Here is an 18,317-nt window from a genome sequence, read left to right on the forward strand (position 1 = left end):
GACCGTGAATCTACTTAAATTATTCTGTTTTTATTAAATATCGACGAGGTCAGTTTATTGATTGTTTTATGTCTCCATAAATATACATAGTAATATAATGGTATTTAATGGAGATTCAGAATTCAGAATTTGACGGCACTGAGGGTTTCTGGGAAATGAAGTTTTCAGCTTTGAACATTTTTTGAATCACCTAATTTACGTGTAATTTATCTATAAACGGTTACTGAGCAATACATGTCAAATCTTATAAACAAATGCTTAGAAATTCATAGAACTGAAGATAGTCATCTGAAAATACTCTTACGCTTCCCTTTTTATTTATTTTTTAAGACCTCTTCAGGACTTTTGCAACGGTGTGGACTGGGCTTATGTTGTGTAAGAGCTGATAATGGAAACAACCCTGGGCCAAAAGATTAAAGGATTAGGAACCGGACACCAGGCGATGTGATCGCTACACAGCGCTGGGTGAAGATCAGTCTCAGTGAGTGAAGTGTATGACCTCCAGAGAGAACCCACAACACAATCAATATCTGAACTCTGCAAGGTACTGGGTTTGGATTGTCAGTCGTAATGGATCCTCAACTGGGTTCTAAATCACAATGATAGCAGTTTATAATTGCATAGGGTTGGGGTTTTCTTCTGGTTTTGCCACAGGTCCGAGATGATTTTATCCTATTCTAACTATGCATAATAATATGGTTAGTTGCATTTGAATTTAGCATTCAGAAGAGATTTCTGTGGAGACTTCAACCGAGACGTTGAGAATCAATGCAGTAGGGGAACTTAATCAAGCTGGGTTGTTAGTTTTCTTCATGTGGAATCTCATTATGAGAACAGAAACCACCAAAATTATAGGGAACTTTAGCTGTCTACTTATTTATGGTATATTAGATTTCATAGTTCATTTGTCCTTGTTGGCTGGCACGACATCCATCATGTGTTTGGCGGTTACAGTGAATTGTGGTGTTAGCAACCACCTGATTTGCTGGCTGTCTTTTTGAAAACAATAAACGAGTTTGAAGACCTAAACATATATTAGCTCAGATAACGCTGTCACACACACCCCTCTGTGTGGTTTCTCTCAAACTGAGAGCCACTAAAAGGCATTCTGAAACCTCCAGGGCTAAACAAACAACAAATTTCCTTTTCCATAATGATGCTCTATAATGATTCACCCTGCTGATGACAGATGAATAACAACAATAATTATCAAACAATTAATATATTTGATGGAGTCAAATTATGAAGTTTATTAGAGCAGTAAATCATAATATTCCAGACTACAAAACCCCTTTGGCCGTATTAAGAGACATATTCCCGTTTACACCGAATATGTCTTTTGTCCACTTTCAACCCCTTCTGTCCTGATTTCTTCAAGGGAAGGGTCTATGGGTGGGTAAATGTATGTGTTTTTTTCAGATCTTTTGATCTAATCGACAAAATAAGCTTGTGTAATTTACATATGAACGACATACGATGTCGGAGACGACGGGAAAACATCAGCTTTAGTTTCTGCTCTGACAGCCGCAACACCAGCCAAACGCTGTGTTAGAAATCAGGAAGGGAGAGAAAACATTGTGCTTGGTATGTTTTTCATATTTAATCCAAACTTTGAATCCCCTCTGGCTAGCGCTCTTCCCATAATGTTTACGCGTTAGGTCAGTAGTTGGAGAGCTTTTGTGGCTGTTTGAACACATTCGATCACATGAGCGTTTACTCTACGAAAGCAATGCGTTTTCGACTACCTCTGGAAGTGGCTGAAAGCGGACAAGCTCAAAGCGTTTTAGACCCCGTTTACTCCTGTATTTATCGTCGTCCACTTGTGAGCCGATCGACCAAAACGCATCTTAATACCAGGTGTAAACAGGGCCTGTCCCAAACACAAGCAGGACACACAGTTCTGATGGGCCAGTGAGAACAGAGAGTGTTTTATTCCATGGACAGCATCGGCTTGCTGATCTATTAAAAGCTCCATTGTATCTTTTCCTCTTTGGCACTCTTGTACATCCAGGAAATGCTTGTTTACTGTGTCAGGTAATCATCTCAGAGGCGAACGGGAGAGATTCTCTCTGTCACTACTCACATGGCCTGTAAACTGCTTCTGATTTCTGCTTTATTCATTCCTTGATTAGTGGTATTTAATTAAAAAGAGTGTGACATGTTGAGGAGATTGAAAATAGCCTAGCAATGTTCTAGCAACAACCCAACACACCCTAACTATCACCAATTCAATATGCCCAATCCTGTTCCTGGAGATCTACATTCCTGCAAAGTTCAGCTCCACAACTGGACCAGGAGCACTTGATAACAGACAGGTGTGTTAGATCAGGGTTGGATCTCTGCAGGTATGTAGATCAGAATTCCCCAGTAATGCCCTGGAAACCACATAGAACATCCTGGCAACCATCCAGAATTTCCTATAAACACCCTAGCAACCACCTAGACTTCCCTAGCAATGCCCTAGAAACTACCTAGAACATCCTAGAAACCACCTGGAACACACTAGCAACCTCCTAGTATTCTCTAGTAATGCCCTAGCAACCACCTAGAACACCCAACCAACAACACAGTTGCATATCAACCCGGAACACCCTAGCAACCACTCAGAAAATCCTAGTTAACTGTAAGAACATCCTATCGATCAGCCAAAACACCCAAGCGAATCACCACACAAATCTTCTGTAGAAAATGTGTTAAATCGATTAATCATGATAAATCACATCTAACATAAAAGTTTGATGTGATTAATCACGATTAGTCGATTTGACAGCACTAATTACAATATATCCAGGGGTGCACATAATGGTGCGCATGTGTGGTAAAAATAACACGCGCTGTTATCTGTGCACACAGCCTCACACACTCGAAGAGAGAGAGAGAGAGAGAGAGAGAGAGAGAGAGAGAGAGAGAGAGAGAGAGAGAACCCCAAAACTATTATTAAAGAAATCGACAAAAGAATAAACTCCAATGTTACTCGACCCTAAATAGAACCACTAAATTGGCCAATTATCTATTAATTAAACAATTTAAAGAAAGACAAATCCTCTCCAAATACAGATTAAGTGACCATGATCTAGAAATAGAGAGAGGAAGACGTAGACAAACATGGAAAGAGAGAGAGCAGAGGATCTGTAGATAAAGAATGAGAAAAAAACTTTCTACTCAACTGTACTAAATATATCAATGTAAGAGAAACTTTTCTGCCCAGATTTGAAACATTCATTCCATCATTCATTGAACTGAGTGATACTTGGAGAAGATGATAGCACAGCTGCACTAGCTGCTAAATATGTGTTAGCCATTCACAATGTCAGAGACAGTTAACGGTGAACAGACACATACACACAAAATTATGTTAAAATACCCGTCTCGGCAAGTATTCTCTCGGTTATGTCATAAGTGAACAGTTGAGAAAGAAACCGGATGTGTATCAGTATATTCGGTCTGTGCATTCGGTCTTAAAGTGACAGCAGCCTAATATTCCTGCTGTTGTCTGTGTCATTTAATGTTAATATTTTTTTATTTTTTTTTAATACAGCTTTAACAAAGATGAACCTATATTTAATTTCTACAGTGAACAGATTTTACATTTATGCAGCTTGCAGGATAAGTGTGCCGCTTATAATGTGAGTACCAAATCTCCAGGTTCTCCCTTGAGAACCAGACCAAAAAAGTTATGTGCATCCCTGGATATATCATAAGTGTACTTCTATCTCTTTACATGAACAAATAAAGCATTTTACATCAATTTGAATGTATTAAGAATGTGTTTGTGATGTATTATACATACAGGCCTCAGCAGTGAAGCTCTCTCAGCGAGAGTTTTGACCCGGTCTCTGCGAGACGGGCTGCTAAGCACCGCTGAAATGCCCCATTCCAGCCGAATGAACTTTCACCAGTGATGCTGAGTTCAGGCTGTTCCTCATGTGTGATCACCTGGGTTTATTCTGTCCTGACATAGATAGAGGTGTATCAGTTGCTAACCCATGCTGATATGCACACTTCAATAAAAGACATTCTGTTCACTTACAACCCCTGACGGATGGTTAGGGATGCTGGCGTGTGTCTGGCATTGAGCAGAGGTTCTTGAAGTGAGTGTGTGCAGTGTGTGTCAGGGGCTTTGTGGCGTACGGCATTAAGCTGATTGGCACTAATACTTTTTGTTCTGGCTCGGAGTTTCCGTTGCGGCGTTCCATGCAGGACAGTTTCCAGGAACACAGCACGCCACTTCCACTTACTGTCCATACCTTATAGAAGGGTTTAGGTCATTAAAATCATTAGATTTGATTACATGTTTCCTATAGACTTTCTAGACACTAGATTTTGCATTCCATTCATAACAGATGTTATTTAAATACAGAAGTCTTAAAAGGTACAATTGCACAAACCTTAGAAAATGTAGAGAAAAATAAATCCAAGGTGGCGGACGTAGAGAAATGTAAAAAATAAAAATACATTCAGTATTTAAAAGTATCATTAAAAACTGTTTATATATATACAATTTTATACACATACAGTATATACAATTTAATACAATACAGTATAATACAATTAGTGCTGTTAAATCAATTAATTGCATCTAACATAAAAATTTGTATATGTGTGTGTGTGTGTGTGTGTGTGTATATATATATATATATATATAACCAATCTGTCAAATCGATTAATTGCGATTAATCGCATCTAACATAAAAGTTTGTACAGTATATGTATATATATATATATATATATATATATATATATATATATATACAGTATATACAGTATATACACACACACACACACATATATATAACTTTTATGTTAGATGCGATTAATCGCAATTAATCGATTTGATATATATATGTATATATATATATATATATATATATATATATAACCAATCTGTCAAATCGATTAATTGCGATTAATCGCACCTAACATAAAAGTTTGTATATATACAGTTTATGTGTGTATATATATATATATATATATATATATACACACAGTATACACACACACACACACACACACACACACACACATATATAACTTATGTTAGATGTGATTAATTGCAATTAATCGATTTGATATATATGTGTATATATATAACCAATCTGTCAAATCGATTAATTGCAATTAATCGCATCTAACATAACATTTTTGTATATATACAGTATATGTATATATATATATATATATATACAGTACACACACACACACACACACACACACACACACACATATACTGTATATAACTTTTATGTTAGATGCGATTAATTCGAAATAAATCGATTTGATATATATATATATGCATATATGTATATTTATGTATTGCATTCTTAATTTCCCAAGTCCTGAGATCCCTGGCTTTTCACTGTTCCCATCTGATTCTATTTTTGCAGACCATGCTCGGAAAAAAAAATCGGACAATCTTTTAGCAAACTGCGTGAGTGTGTGAGTAGGAAGGGCAGCAGGTCGTGGGAATCGGTTCAACGCACCAGCCTGGGCCGTCAGCACAGACTCACTTCCACCAAAAGCATCAGAAGTGCAGTAAAAGAACAACTGAGGAAGTGGAGAAACAATGTACGAGTCTGAACAAACACACACACACACACTGAGCTGGATCAGGGTGTGGGACCTCATGAACAGTGACAGCCATTTCTCTGGACCCAGAAGCCCAGAGAGAAAAGAAAGTTCTGTTTCCCATAATTCTGCTTATGTTTCCGCTGGTTACGTTCCCACGCTGACTGCTTTTCTTGTTTATTAATCTATTTTGGTTTCCTCCTAAACTAAATTTAAAACTGGTTATAGGATAGTGAGTTTATGAATGTGTGTGTGTGACTTCAAAGGTCTCCAGGCTGGAAATGAACCATGCTGACCGGTAATGTCTGTTTTAGTGTGTTGTTTATTGAAATGACTCCCGGTAGGAAGTTACAACGTGACCAGTACAGCAGCTTGAGCGATGAAAACGTGAATAATTATGAATACACACTGTTCCTGTCTTAAACAACGGCCAGTGGCATTATATTCAGTCTTTCATCAACTTCTGGAAAACTGAGGCCCACTTCTCTCACATTAAGCGTTCTCGCTCACTCCTCTTGGAAATACCTAGGCATGAGTTTAGTGCTGGTCCTGCCAGTCTATCTGGTGGATCAGTGTAATCATAGTTTAATATAAGGCCTTATTGTGTCTGTAATTCTTAGAAACCTCCTCTTGATGACTATCTTAGCAAGAATAATCTTTTTTTTACGCTGCCTCTCCTGGTTTTTGATGATTTGTGCACTGAATTATAACTATAGAAGAGACTTTTAACTTAACTTTGTAAATGTAACTTCTGGATCATTCTCAAATTTTAGTCATGAAAAATAGTTCAGATTTTCTAAATTTAAAAGGCATAATTTTGTAACAATTCAGTCAAATTGTGTTATTTTGTTTAGCATTTTTCACTCACTTACTCGCGTATTTGTTCTGCAAGTGTGCCAAAAACAAAACTAATCAACCAGTGAATAATATAAGTAATTTAAGAAGAAACATTTTCCCTTCAGTTATTTTTGTCATTGATCACATCACTGTTAAAAATTCATGTGACCAACCAGAGTCAGTTGCGTCACCATACCATTCATAAATCCTCTCCCATGGCCTCATGGGATAGTAAAGTGTCCATCATACGCACACTTCAGAATCCTGCCGGAAGTAGTAGATCTTCCGAGTACTTTTTGTCTTCTCTTTTATGAGTACTGTGAATTCGGACATACTTCTTTTGTCACATGTTTTTCCCATGAGGCCACGGGAGAGGATTTATGAATGGCAGTGAAGCGACGTAACTGATGCTGGTTGGTCACATGATAATGACAACATGGCGAATGTAGTCCATCCAGATTACATTCATACTTCACACACTTATTTAGCGGTCGTGAAGTAATTACTTATTTAAAACAAGTACCTACTCAAGAGAGTATGCGATTTTGGACGCAGCCATGATGATTTTCCCAGCATGTTGAAAAAGTTATTGATTTTTGATCTTTAATCATTTAGTTTTTTGTTCATTTAAATGTGTCATAGTGAATTATTTTTACAGGTGAAAAAAAATGATCTGAGCTTTTTTTTTAGGAAATTATTTTTTGACCAGATTTTTGTTCAAATAAAATGATACAATAATGAATGAAAATAAAGCTGTAACATTTTGTTAAGTCTGAAAAATCTATTTTTTATTTTATTTTTGTGAATAACCCTTCATTACACATAATCTTCTGGTCCGAGCGCTGAAGGAATTCCCTCATGCTGAAAGGCCTCTTGTTTTGTGGTATTAGATATATGAACACACAGAGCTGCTAAGCAGAACTTCCAGTAAACAGGGACCGATGTGTGACGTTCTGACACTAAAATGTCTTTGAGCACTTAATCGGTGTGTTGTTACTGCCCTGCTTTCCTTAATCTCTGTGTTTAAACACAGAGCGCTTAGAGAGGACAGATATTCCGGGTATGTCCGGGCCTCTGTGCCCTTTCAGCAAGCCAGTAAACATCTAGAATAACAGAGGTTTCAGCGTTCTGGACCTGCTCTGTCCACACAGCCTGAAGTAGGCCAAACTGCACAGCAGGGCTTTAGACGGGCAGATTTGTGCCGAGTCGAGGGAATTCCTCCCATACTTCCCCTCGCGGAGTCCTTTTCTGCGTGACTGAATCTCTGCAAAACAAGGAGCGGGAAGAGCTCAGGTCTGACTCATACTTAGCGTTAAGTAGCCTATGAACAAACCAAAACTGATAACCTTTGATTTGTTTAGTACAGACTTCAGATTTCAGCAATCCCATTAGATCATTACAAATCACACTGTACAACATGGATCTGATAAACTTGTGTACGACATGTATGTAGACTGTACAATGACACCTATTGAATCGTAGGCTACGACGCAAGTTAGTATAGAAGAATGAAACGTCATGTGGTAAACATATAGAGCAAGATTAATCGCACTTTACGATATAGTTACGATAGTCTTTTCTTCCCTATTGTGAGTTATGTCCGAGTGAAACGACTTCTCAAACAAGAACAAATGTAGGGCGGGGCTTTATTTTGTCCGTCTGGAATTGATTGGATGCTATTGGTGGATCTCATGTGAGTGACAGGTTGCCCCGCCCCCGCGCCAGTAAACACGTCATCAGAGAAGAGGCAGGAGAGGTTATTTTGATTAAAGATTATGAGGGCACATGAATAAAATTATGAGCATGGTTATGGTTTTATTCAATTGAAAAAAACAAGTCCATTTGGATTTCATGGCTTTAATGTAGTTGTTTGCTGTTGTGTTAGTTGGAGAGAGAGAGAGAGAGAGCGAGAGAGCATTTGCTCTGTGGTTAATAATGTGATTTTATCTCTCAGTGTTTGGTCAAAGTGTCTTTGACCCTGCAGAGCAGCAGCGGTGCGTGCTGGGAAACATGTATCCAGGAAACTTCTTGCATGGAGAGGAAACCAGAGAGAGGGAGTTGGGCAGGATCTAAGCTTGTCTATGTTCTCTGTCAAAACTGAAATCTAAAATATATGTATTATTAGTGAAATATCTGTCTGTATTATAATTATTAGTGGTATTTGTTAAGGCAAAGTGGGCACTTTTGATTTGGGCCAGTAAGCAACTTTTGCAACCACATAGCAACGCCCTGGCAACCGACCATAACACCCTAGGATTGTGGCAACTTTGGCATGAGCAAATGCCATTTACATTTCCTTCAGAAGTCTTGTCATTCTAGAGCTCAGTTTGCATGTGTTCCAGTGTGTGTTCGCAGTGATGTGGAACGCTCGACCTATATTCATCACATGACTCTCAGAGCCTGCAGCACTGTAAATAAAGTGCTCAGAATACAGCAGCTGATGTGAGATCAGCTGTCATCGGCCGTCCGCAATCGTTATCAACTATCTTTTTGTAATAAAAGGGACTGAAGAGAACTTATGTCTGCAATGAAGGTTTGTATTTGTTTGAGACAAATTTTGCAAATCCCTCTGATCCTAGGCCAAAATCGGTTGTCTTTGCAGAAGCGTTGTGCCTCTCATCACATGATTGTTGAACTGCATGTGATAGTGATTTAGAGAAAATCTAAAAAACCTCAGAATAAAAATGTGTCCGATATCATTTGTCAGTGATGAAGAGTTTAAATTACCAGCAAGCAACTAAACCCTGATCTAAATGCACATAGACACACACGGTTGAAACTCACAACTGACTAGAGATGATGAATTATTGATTTGGCCAGAGGGACACACATGGTGAAATTGAATTACTGCACAAAATGCTGTCACTGAATTTGACTGACAGAAAACTGATTCAAAATACAAATCCATTGCACAGGAGTTCAGAGGTCTTCAGACAGTAGGAGCGGTATCGTTGTTCTAGCAGATAGCGCCATCTGCTGTCTGTGTTGGAAAATGGGGGGAAAAAAAAGAAAACATTTTTTTAGAATAAAAATAAAAATCTATCATTAATACTCACCCTCATGTTGTTCCAAACTCGTAAGACTTTCGTACATCTTTAAAACACAAATGAAGACATTTTTGATGAAATCTGAGAGATTTCATTCTGTCCCTCCATAGATGGACAGACACTTAATAAAGTTCAGAAAGAGATAAAACTAATCCATATAAATCGAACGGTTTAGTCCAAAATTTCTGAAGAGACACGATCACTTTATATGATATATGATTATATGATTTAATTTAGACAGAATTTTCATTTTTGGGTTTATTTATTTATTTATTGTGGTTATTAATAAAGTATATATATATATATATATATATATATATATATATATATATATATATATATATATATATATATATATATATATATAATAACCCTAATAAAAAAATCCACTAATACAGAGATATTACAACGGAGTATAAGTCAAGCGTGCGTGCGTATATAACTGAATATAATTTGACTCAAATCGTTTCACTTGACGATTTGAGTCAAATTATATTCAGTTAGTTAAAGATGTTCTTAAACTAATACTTACATGAAAATGATATGATACTTTTGAGACGTGAGGATCTAATTTATATTATAACGTGAAAAATAATGACAGAATTTATGTTTTGACGATTCGTCGTTCGAGATCGAGCGGCTGTTGCTATCGTTAGCTACTCACGTGATTCCTGTTCGTGTCGTGTGAGTGTTAGCCAAACCATAGACTGTAAAAAAAATAGGTGTCAGTCTATGGTGTTAACACACAGCTGAAGCGTAGGCTATATATTCTTATAATTAAAAAGAATAAATATTTAAGGACCCTTTCTTTGAGCTCATTTTGTACAAAATTATTTAAAAAATAACCACATTTATTTGTAGTAACTGAACGCAACTCGATAACTCCAACGTAATAACTTATGATGGAGTGAGGTACTACAGGTAAGTTAGTGTATTATTCCTTCTGTTTACAACTATATCGTTTCATAGTATACTAAACCTGTGTCCACAAGGAGACGCTATTGTTTAACAAGTACTACAGTAAATAACAATAAATTCTTATCTTTCACCATGGTTCCTTGCCAGTTTGATGAAAAGTCTGTGTTGTGGTGCCATATTCCTCCTTCCTGATATGAGCCGTGACCACAAATCAGAGTTATGGAGGTCAGTACCAATAAACCACAGTTGAGATGTGTATTGCATGATGTATTTGCAAATAATTAAAGGGGAAATTTATTTTTTGATTTATGGCTGAATATGCTGTAAAAATATGACTTCTAATTGGCTGCTAGTGAAACTCTCAATGAAATATCATCTTCTGCCTCATATTTTCACACATCTCCAAAACTAACGTTAACAGCTGGACACAATAAGCAAAATCTCCTGTCTTTCTTTCGACTGTTTTTCCTCAGTATTGTGTTTCATGAAGCACACCGGTCATGTGGAACCTGTTTGGATGTATTAGCAGATCTGAGAAACAGAAAGCCAGAAATATTAACGTTATTAAATTATCCAAGCGCTTCATGACAGGACCTCACCTGTGCCAGAAATACGAAAAATCCTCTGAATTCTTCCATTATGTGTGAGAGAGACTGTAAAACTTTCAATCCTGCACAGATTCAGAGAGGAAAACCTAACATGGATCCATTTCAAAACAAAGGAAGCAGCGCTGATGACTACTCGGCCATTTTGACCTCTTGGCAAAGTATCATATCTGAGAAAATGACCAATATTTCTCTAGTTATTTCAGCCATTACATGTTGATGATAGATTTTTATGTTTGTTCACTTTCTGACTGATGCCTAAAGTTTTATTGTTAGAAGACAATTCAGATGGCACAAATCTGTTGTGTGAATTTAGAAAATGATTGGATTTCATGTGGAAAATGCATCCAGTCATCTTTCTTCCTCCTCCTCTTCCCTCTGTCTCTTGATGAACATACCTTTACTGATCAGAGGAAAGGAGAGTTTATGTCGCAGGAATCTGATTTGTAGAGGAGTCTTTCATTATGATGTCACTGCACTGGAATGTGCCGCAGTTGATGAATAACGAGTGGAATTCCAGCCGGGAAAGTGCTAGTTATCCCAGCGTGGAGGAGTTTTCTTTTCTTTAGGGATTGCATCATGATATAAGCATGAAATCTGTCCAGCATCACACAACGCCTCGCATTGCCTCAACCAAAGGTCACAGCAAAACCGAAAGAAAACTTAGTCAAATGCTGCTGTGCAGTTTTATACACATTTGGCAGTGTTGAAAATGAATCACACCTACTTTTCTTATTTTTGCATAAATCAACACCAGAACAACTAATGATTTATTAGAACAATATGTACAAAGTCAGTCAAGCCTTGTGTTGTTTCTGGCTGTGTGTAGACACTGCCACTCTGCAGATTTAAAGGCACAGTATGCAAGTTTCACCTAGAGGCAATTTATACAAAACAATGACAAAGGCGTACCCTTGATGGCGCCGTGAATGAACGTGGAATCATAGGAGTTGTCGTCTTCACATCCACAGCCGATGGAAAGCAATCTGAAGAGACTCGGGCATGAAATAATGTTCATAGTTTAGCTAATATATTAAAGTTGAGAGCAGAACGAGGTCAATGGAGCGAATGCTAATGAGAGAGACCTGCTGGACACACCGGTCTCGAGTCCCACGGAGGAGCTCCGGAAGGATATAGGAAGGAAGGATGACAGTGAGGAGAGAAAGGACTATTATTATGCTTATATGCCGCAGTCGGCCGCTGCTGCTCCTTTCGTTTTGTTGTTTATGTTTATTTTACATTTAACGTTTGCCGGTTCCCGCCTGCTTCTTACCTGAACTTGAACTTTGTTACACTTACGTTTGATCACTTAAAGTCCCCCTGTGGTGAAAATCAAGATTTTAATGTTGTTTATATGTTTATGTGGTGTTTTTAATGTGTTTTAAGACAAAGCATGTATACATTTATAAGTCGACACCATTGCTGAGTATTTTCTCTTTAAAACTGCAGTGAACCAAAGACAGTCTCAAAAACACGGTTTGAAATCGCTGCTGTTTCTGACGTCACAAACTACCTTGTAACCAATCAGGTTAACGAGTGGATCTCTGAGGTAGAGCCCTGCGCGGGACTGTTTTCTTCATCCCGCTCCCGCCTTCGCCCGCCGAATTTCTGACCATTACCGCCCGCTCCCGCAACGTATGTGTTACACTCCCGCCCGCTCCCGCAAAACTCTGAGAATTTATTCCCGCACAATAATAGAGATGCATTGATTTTGTGTCTTCTCCCGTCCTGCAGGAAAAAACATGTATTTGTATTGCTATTATTGAAGAGATTCATGGGGTTGTTTGTTTCGTTTCCCTGGCCGGCATGTATTCTGGACACATACACACAAGACAATGGAGGAAATCGAGTGTATGCTGTTTTTGGATGGTTTTGTTTTTGTTTTTGCTGTTTTTTATTCAGGATACTCCGTCTGGCGCGTGCAATGATGACGCCGTGAATAGTGATGATTCTCTCTGATCAGCAGTCTGCCGTGTTTTCACGTCACATTTTAGTATCGCCTCAGCTCGTTTAGAACCTCGCCGGAGGTGGCAGGAAAAAAAAGTACCTGGAAGCAGATACAGTTACAACTTTTACACAGTGGAAAACCAAACAAAGGCGAGGCGAGTCGAGTCGAGCCGAGCCGAGGCGAGCTGGTACTGTGTAGTGGAAAAGTGCCATTATTGACATCTCCATCATGTCGCTAGGCTACCTCCCGATCCCGCAGTGTTTTTTTTAGCCGCCCATTCCCGCCCGCAGCAAAGATTTGCGTTGGGTCCCGCGGGACCTGGCGGGACTCAATCCCAATGCAGCCCTCTACTCTGAGGTGAGTGAGTGAGTGGAGGCGTGGCTAATTTGCATATTCATAGAACTGCGTATACTAAATGAGGCAAAGGTGTAGAGTTACATTCAATTAATTTAAGGCATGAAGATTTTTTTTTTTTTTTTACAATTTTTTTACAATTTTTTTTAAATATGCAATTTTGGTGATCAAAGATGAGTTTTAAGGATACAATTATTGACTACAGGGGGACTTTAAATTCACATTATTTTATTTCATTCTAATAATGAGACGAATTACTACAAAAATGGGGGTTGTTTTGTGGCGCAAAACACAAAATAATTGAAAAATATGTCATATGACCTTTTAAAAATGACAGTCATAGTTAGTTTGTAGTCATTTAGCAGATGCGTTTCTCCAAAACACAATCTCACAGGAGTAACCTGAGATTAAGCATCTTGCTCCAGGGCACAACGATGTTCGTTTCTCGCTTCTGGGGATCAAATCAGCAAACCTTTCAGTCCTGAGCTTTTTTTAAAGGAGTGCGTTTAGGGGGAAAATACGTAATAAACAAGTATAGAAATAGAGTTGTTGAATGATTGCAGGCGACTGCTGCTCGTCTTTATCTCTGAACTCAAAGTGGCAGTTCGGTGCGAGCATGAAATATTTAACCTGTTAAGTGGAGCTCAATGGAATGGCTCTTATCCGAAACGAAGCCTGGAGAGACCTGCAGGATAACCACACATATACACGGCTCCATCTCTCATATGCATTAAGACACAATAAGGATCTAAAATTAATCATGATGGGAGAGTTTTCAGACTTTTAGGGCAAGTATGTCGCCCTTACAAAAAGTACCATGTTGTTTTGGACTTGGTATTCTTATATGGTTTTGCCAGCCAGCAACAGAAAAACTCACGGGATGTTTCATTTGTGTTTGTTGCTGTGCTGTAGTTTCCTATGTAAACTTAACAACAAACATGAGCATCCCAGGAACCCCAGAGGTCAAACAAATCTGCCTGTAGAGGTGAAAGGTCACAGATTTTGCTGTTACAAATGCTTCAGAGTAATGGACAGACGGATGGTAAACTGAACGCTACAGTCAATAGCCTCTCTCTCTCTCTCTCTCTCTCTGCATTCCTCTGGTGTTAGGTAAGAACCTCTCTTGCCAACCCAAGTAAAATGATGCATTCAAATTTCCATGATTCAACTTCCTCATCCTGGTCATTGAGTCCATATACGGCTAATTTCCATTTTCCTGATGAAATCCGGCTCTGCTTGTTATAATTGGTGCACAATGTGTTCGGATTCATATCGCACGGGTAAATAACTGCACTTCTGCTATAATTGTGGAATTTGTGGTGTTCTGATGTGTTTGTTTGAGTGATATGAAAGTTTATGTTGGTTGATTTGGGCAGAATACTCTTAGAAACCACAGCAACATTGTGTTTCTTATTATTTTAGAATGAGATGTTCTCTAACATATCATATGAGGTCATATTTGAAGTCCTCTTATAATCTTAAGTCGTTTCATGCAAACAAAACAGACGTAATATACATTAACATGGCTTTTTTTTTACATGAAATCAAAATTAATCTTATGTAGATTTGTGGTACACTATTGTTCAAAAATGTGTGGAAACCGTGATATACAGTACAGGCCAAAAGTTTGGACACATTACAATTTTTAATGTTTTTGAAAGAAGTTTCTTCTGCTCATCAAGCCTGCATTTATTTGATCAAAAATACAGAAAAAAATGTAATATTGTGATATATTATTACAATTTAAAATAATTGGTTTTCAATTTATTATACTTTAAATTATCATTTATTTCGGTGATGCAAAGCTGAATTTTCAGGATCATTACTCCAGTCTTCAGTGTCACATGTGACATCCAGTCAATCACATGATCCTTTAGAAATCATTCTAATGTTCTGATTTATTATGAGTGTTGGAAACAGTTCTGCTGCCTAATATATTTGATGAATAAAAGGTTAAAAAGAACTGCATTTATTCAAAATAATTTTTTTTTTTTTTATATATAAATCTTCTTTATTATCACTTTTTATCAATTTAACACATCCTTGCTGAATAAAATTATTGATTTATTTAAAAAAAAATAAAGAAAAAAATTACTGACCCCAAATTACTGACCAGTAGTGTATATTGTTGTTATAAAAGATTTCTATCTTGAAAACATTTGCTGCTTTTTTTTTCTTTTCTTTTTTCTTTTTCTTTTTTTTATTCATCAAAGTATCCTAAAAAAGTATCACAGGTTATGAAAAAATATTAAGCAGCAGAACTGTTTCCAACTTTGATAATGAATCATCATATTAGAATGATTTCTAAAGGATCATTTGATAGACTGGAGTAATGATCCTGAAAATTCAGCTTTGCATCACCGAAATAAATGATAATTTAAAGTATAATAAATTGAAAACCAATTATTTTAAATTGTAATAATATATCACAATATTACATTTTTTTCTGTATTTTTGATCAAATAAATGCAGGCTTGATGAGCAGAAGAAACTTCTTTCAAAAACATTAAAAATAGTAATGTGTCCAAACTTTTGGCCTGTACTGTATATATTTTTTTTTTTCAAGATTCTTTGGTGGACAGACGGTATAACATTTTTTTTTTTGTCACTTTTGATCAATTTAATGCATTCTCCTGAATAAAAATATTAATTTCTTTAAAAAACTTTTTAAACGGTATTATAAGTACATGTTCCTGCTCGAATTTTTCAGAAATCATTGGTGTATGTATGATGATGGAAGCTTGTTTCCGCCACAGAATAAAAAATAGAATAGGTAATTGCGACTTTTTATCTCACAATTCTGACCTTTTTTTCTTCGAGTTTATATCACACAATTTGACTTTATAACTTGTTATAACTTAGAGACTTCATAAATTGAGATATAAACTCGCAATTCTGAAAAAAGTAATTTTTTCAGTAATATTGGACTTTATAACTCGCAATTGCCAGTTTACATGTCACAATTCTAAGAAAAGAAGTCAGAATTGCAAGATAAAAAGTCGTGATTATCTTTTAAATTGTTTTATTCTGTGGCGGAAACAAGCTTCTATAGTGCATGTTATTCCAAAAAAAAAAAAAAAAAACTTAAATAATCGTTTTAATCAAAAGAGAACACAGAGAGTGTTTGGGAAAGATAAAAAGATTAGAAATTAATCATTTTCAATGAGAGTTAGCAATTTGAGGAGACATGAGCAACATCCACACTGTAAAAAAAATGTTTTTCTTCTATCAAATCAACTTGTATATAACATATTCAGCAACATAATATTTTGAGTTTCTGTTGATTAAATAAATCTCCTTCATTTGTATTAACTCAAAATTCTAAGGCAACCAGTATACTTAAGTTAAACCAACAATATATTTTTAAACCGTGCAGCAGTTTAATCACTGTCAGGTTGAGTAAATATCCCCTTTAAATTTCCCAGTTCGCCAGACCAGATGCTTTTCTTTTTATATTTCTTTTTAGTTCAACTTTAAATCGCAGCTTTTGTTAAGATGTTCTTGTCACACTAGACTGGAGAGACTCTCCATCAACACACCAGAGAGAATCAGCTGGTATTTCCTGCTGATTAAAAAAGATAAATCCGATTTGGAGCTCTCATTTGTCCAATGGGATGTCCGTCATCCGAGTCACGCCTCCAAACAGGAAACAAAGTGCGACACGATTACGTCAAACTTACTCAAAGTTCTCACAGAGAAGCGTGTTGAGCTGCATAACCATTTACACACACATACACACCAACCTTCAGTAACCTCTCCTCTCCTCTTTTTCTCACTCCCTCTTTCTTTCCTCAATTCACTGGAAGTTCTTTCATATTTAATGAGATTAGTTCCACCCACTGCTTGTGCTGCAGCGGAGAGCAACACAAAGAGAGACAGAGAAACAGAGAACACATGATGAACAACTAAAAGAGAGCGAGAAAGGGAAAGTTTCATTCTCATGAGTCAGTCATTAGTGTATGACGGTCAAACCTGACCCCAGATCAGATCTCCCGCCCAATCTGCTGCTTCAGACCCATAGATGGTGCTATTTGAGAGCCGAGGTCATGTGTACGTTTGTGTGTGGACTTTCTATGAACTCTGAAAGGACTTTCATGAGAAAATCATTTTTATTAGTGGTACTTCCTAAGGCAAACTTTACTAGTGAGTTTTGCACAGGAAGGCACCCCTAAAATCTTCTTTGGATAATGTTTTTTTTTTTTGTTAAATTTTTTTAAGAATTCTTGATTGGTTTGAAAAACCTGAAAACCCAATTCTAATGTTTGCCACACTGGAGATCATGTGATCAAAACCCTCTGCATGTGTTTGTTTTTAACAGATGGGATTTCAGTGCTGTGACGAACGATTGAGTTGCATCAGATATTGCAGCCAATTATATAGTTTCATTGTGTTTTCGTTGCAATTTCACACACACTGAATAGTTTGGAAACTCAGAGCGGGGGGTTATCTAAACATGCCGGGAGTAGAGGAGAGAGTTGTTTAGGGCTGGGGAGATTTTCAGGTGGGCCTGTGGTTTATCACTGACAGCTCGTAGACGTAATCCAGATGACAGCGGGAAGAGCGCGCGAGAGACAGAGAGATATAAACAGAGATGGCATGTGTTATGGTTTCACATCTCTGATTGATGATCTTCAGCGCAGGGCTCGCAAGTGACCTCTCGTGTCGATCGGGAGAGCGGGACTTCTCCTGAAGTCAGGTGATATTACCTCACATGCGCACATTAGCAGTGGTGTCAAGTATGTAATTAGATACTGTTTTTTAGAGACATTAGCAACTTTTACTTGACTACATTTTTAAATAAGTGTATGTACTCTGATACGTTTGTGATGAGTAATGTACTTACTCGTTACATTTTGCGTGGCAACCATAGACAGTAAAAGAAATGGACACAGCGACCCCATTGGATTCAACGGAGAAAAGTGAAGTCAATTAGAAGCTCTCACTTCCTGATGGTCGAGCGTCCTGCGCAGACTCAAACTGAGCTTGATGACGTAGATGTGACGTGAGCAACCCGTCTGTCTTCTAGTAGCTGTGCCAAGAGAA

General features: G+C 37.3%; 1 protein-coding gene across 2 annotated transcripts in view; it reads left to right on the plus strand.

Annotated features, from left to right (window-relative positions):
* Positions 1-18,317, plus strand: part of rbpms2a (RNA binding protein, mRNA processing factor 2a) — a 53,246-nt gene that overhangs the window by 2,110 nt on the left and 32,819 nt on the right. For both annotated transcript variants that reach the window (XM_079858470.1, XM_079858469.1), the window contains exons 2-3: positions 331-544; positions 10,515-10,592. In XM_079858470.1, coding sequence (XP_079714596.1) covers positions 10,587-10,592 — 6 coding nt within the window. In that variant the 5' untranslated portion in view covers positions 331-544; positions 10,515-10,586. The remainder of the gene's footprint in view (positions 1-330; positions 545-10,514; positions 10,593-18,317) is intronic.

The sequence above is a fragment of the Squalius cephalus genome, assembly GCF_949319135.1.
Source record: "Squalius cephalus genome assembly, chromosome: 23".
Taxonomy (NCBI): Eukaryota; Metazoa; Chordata; class Actinopteri; order Cypriniformes; family Leuciscidae; genus Squalius; species Squalius cephalus.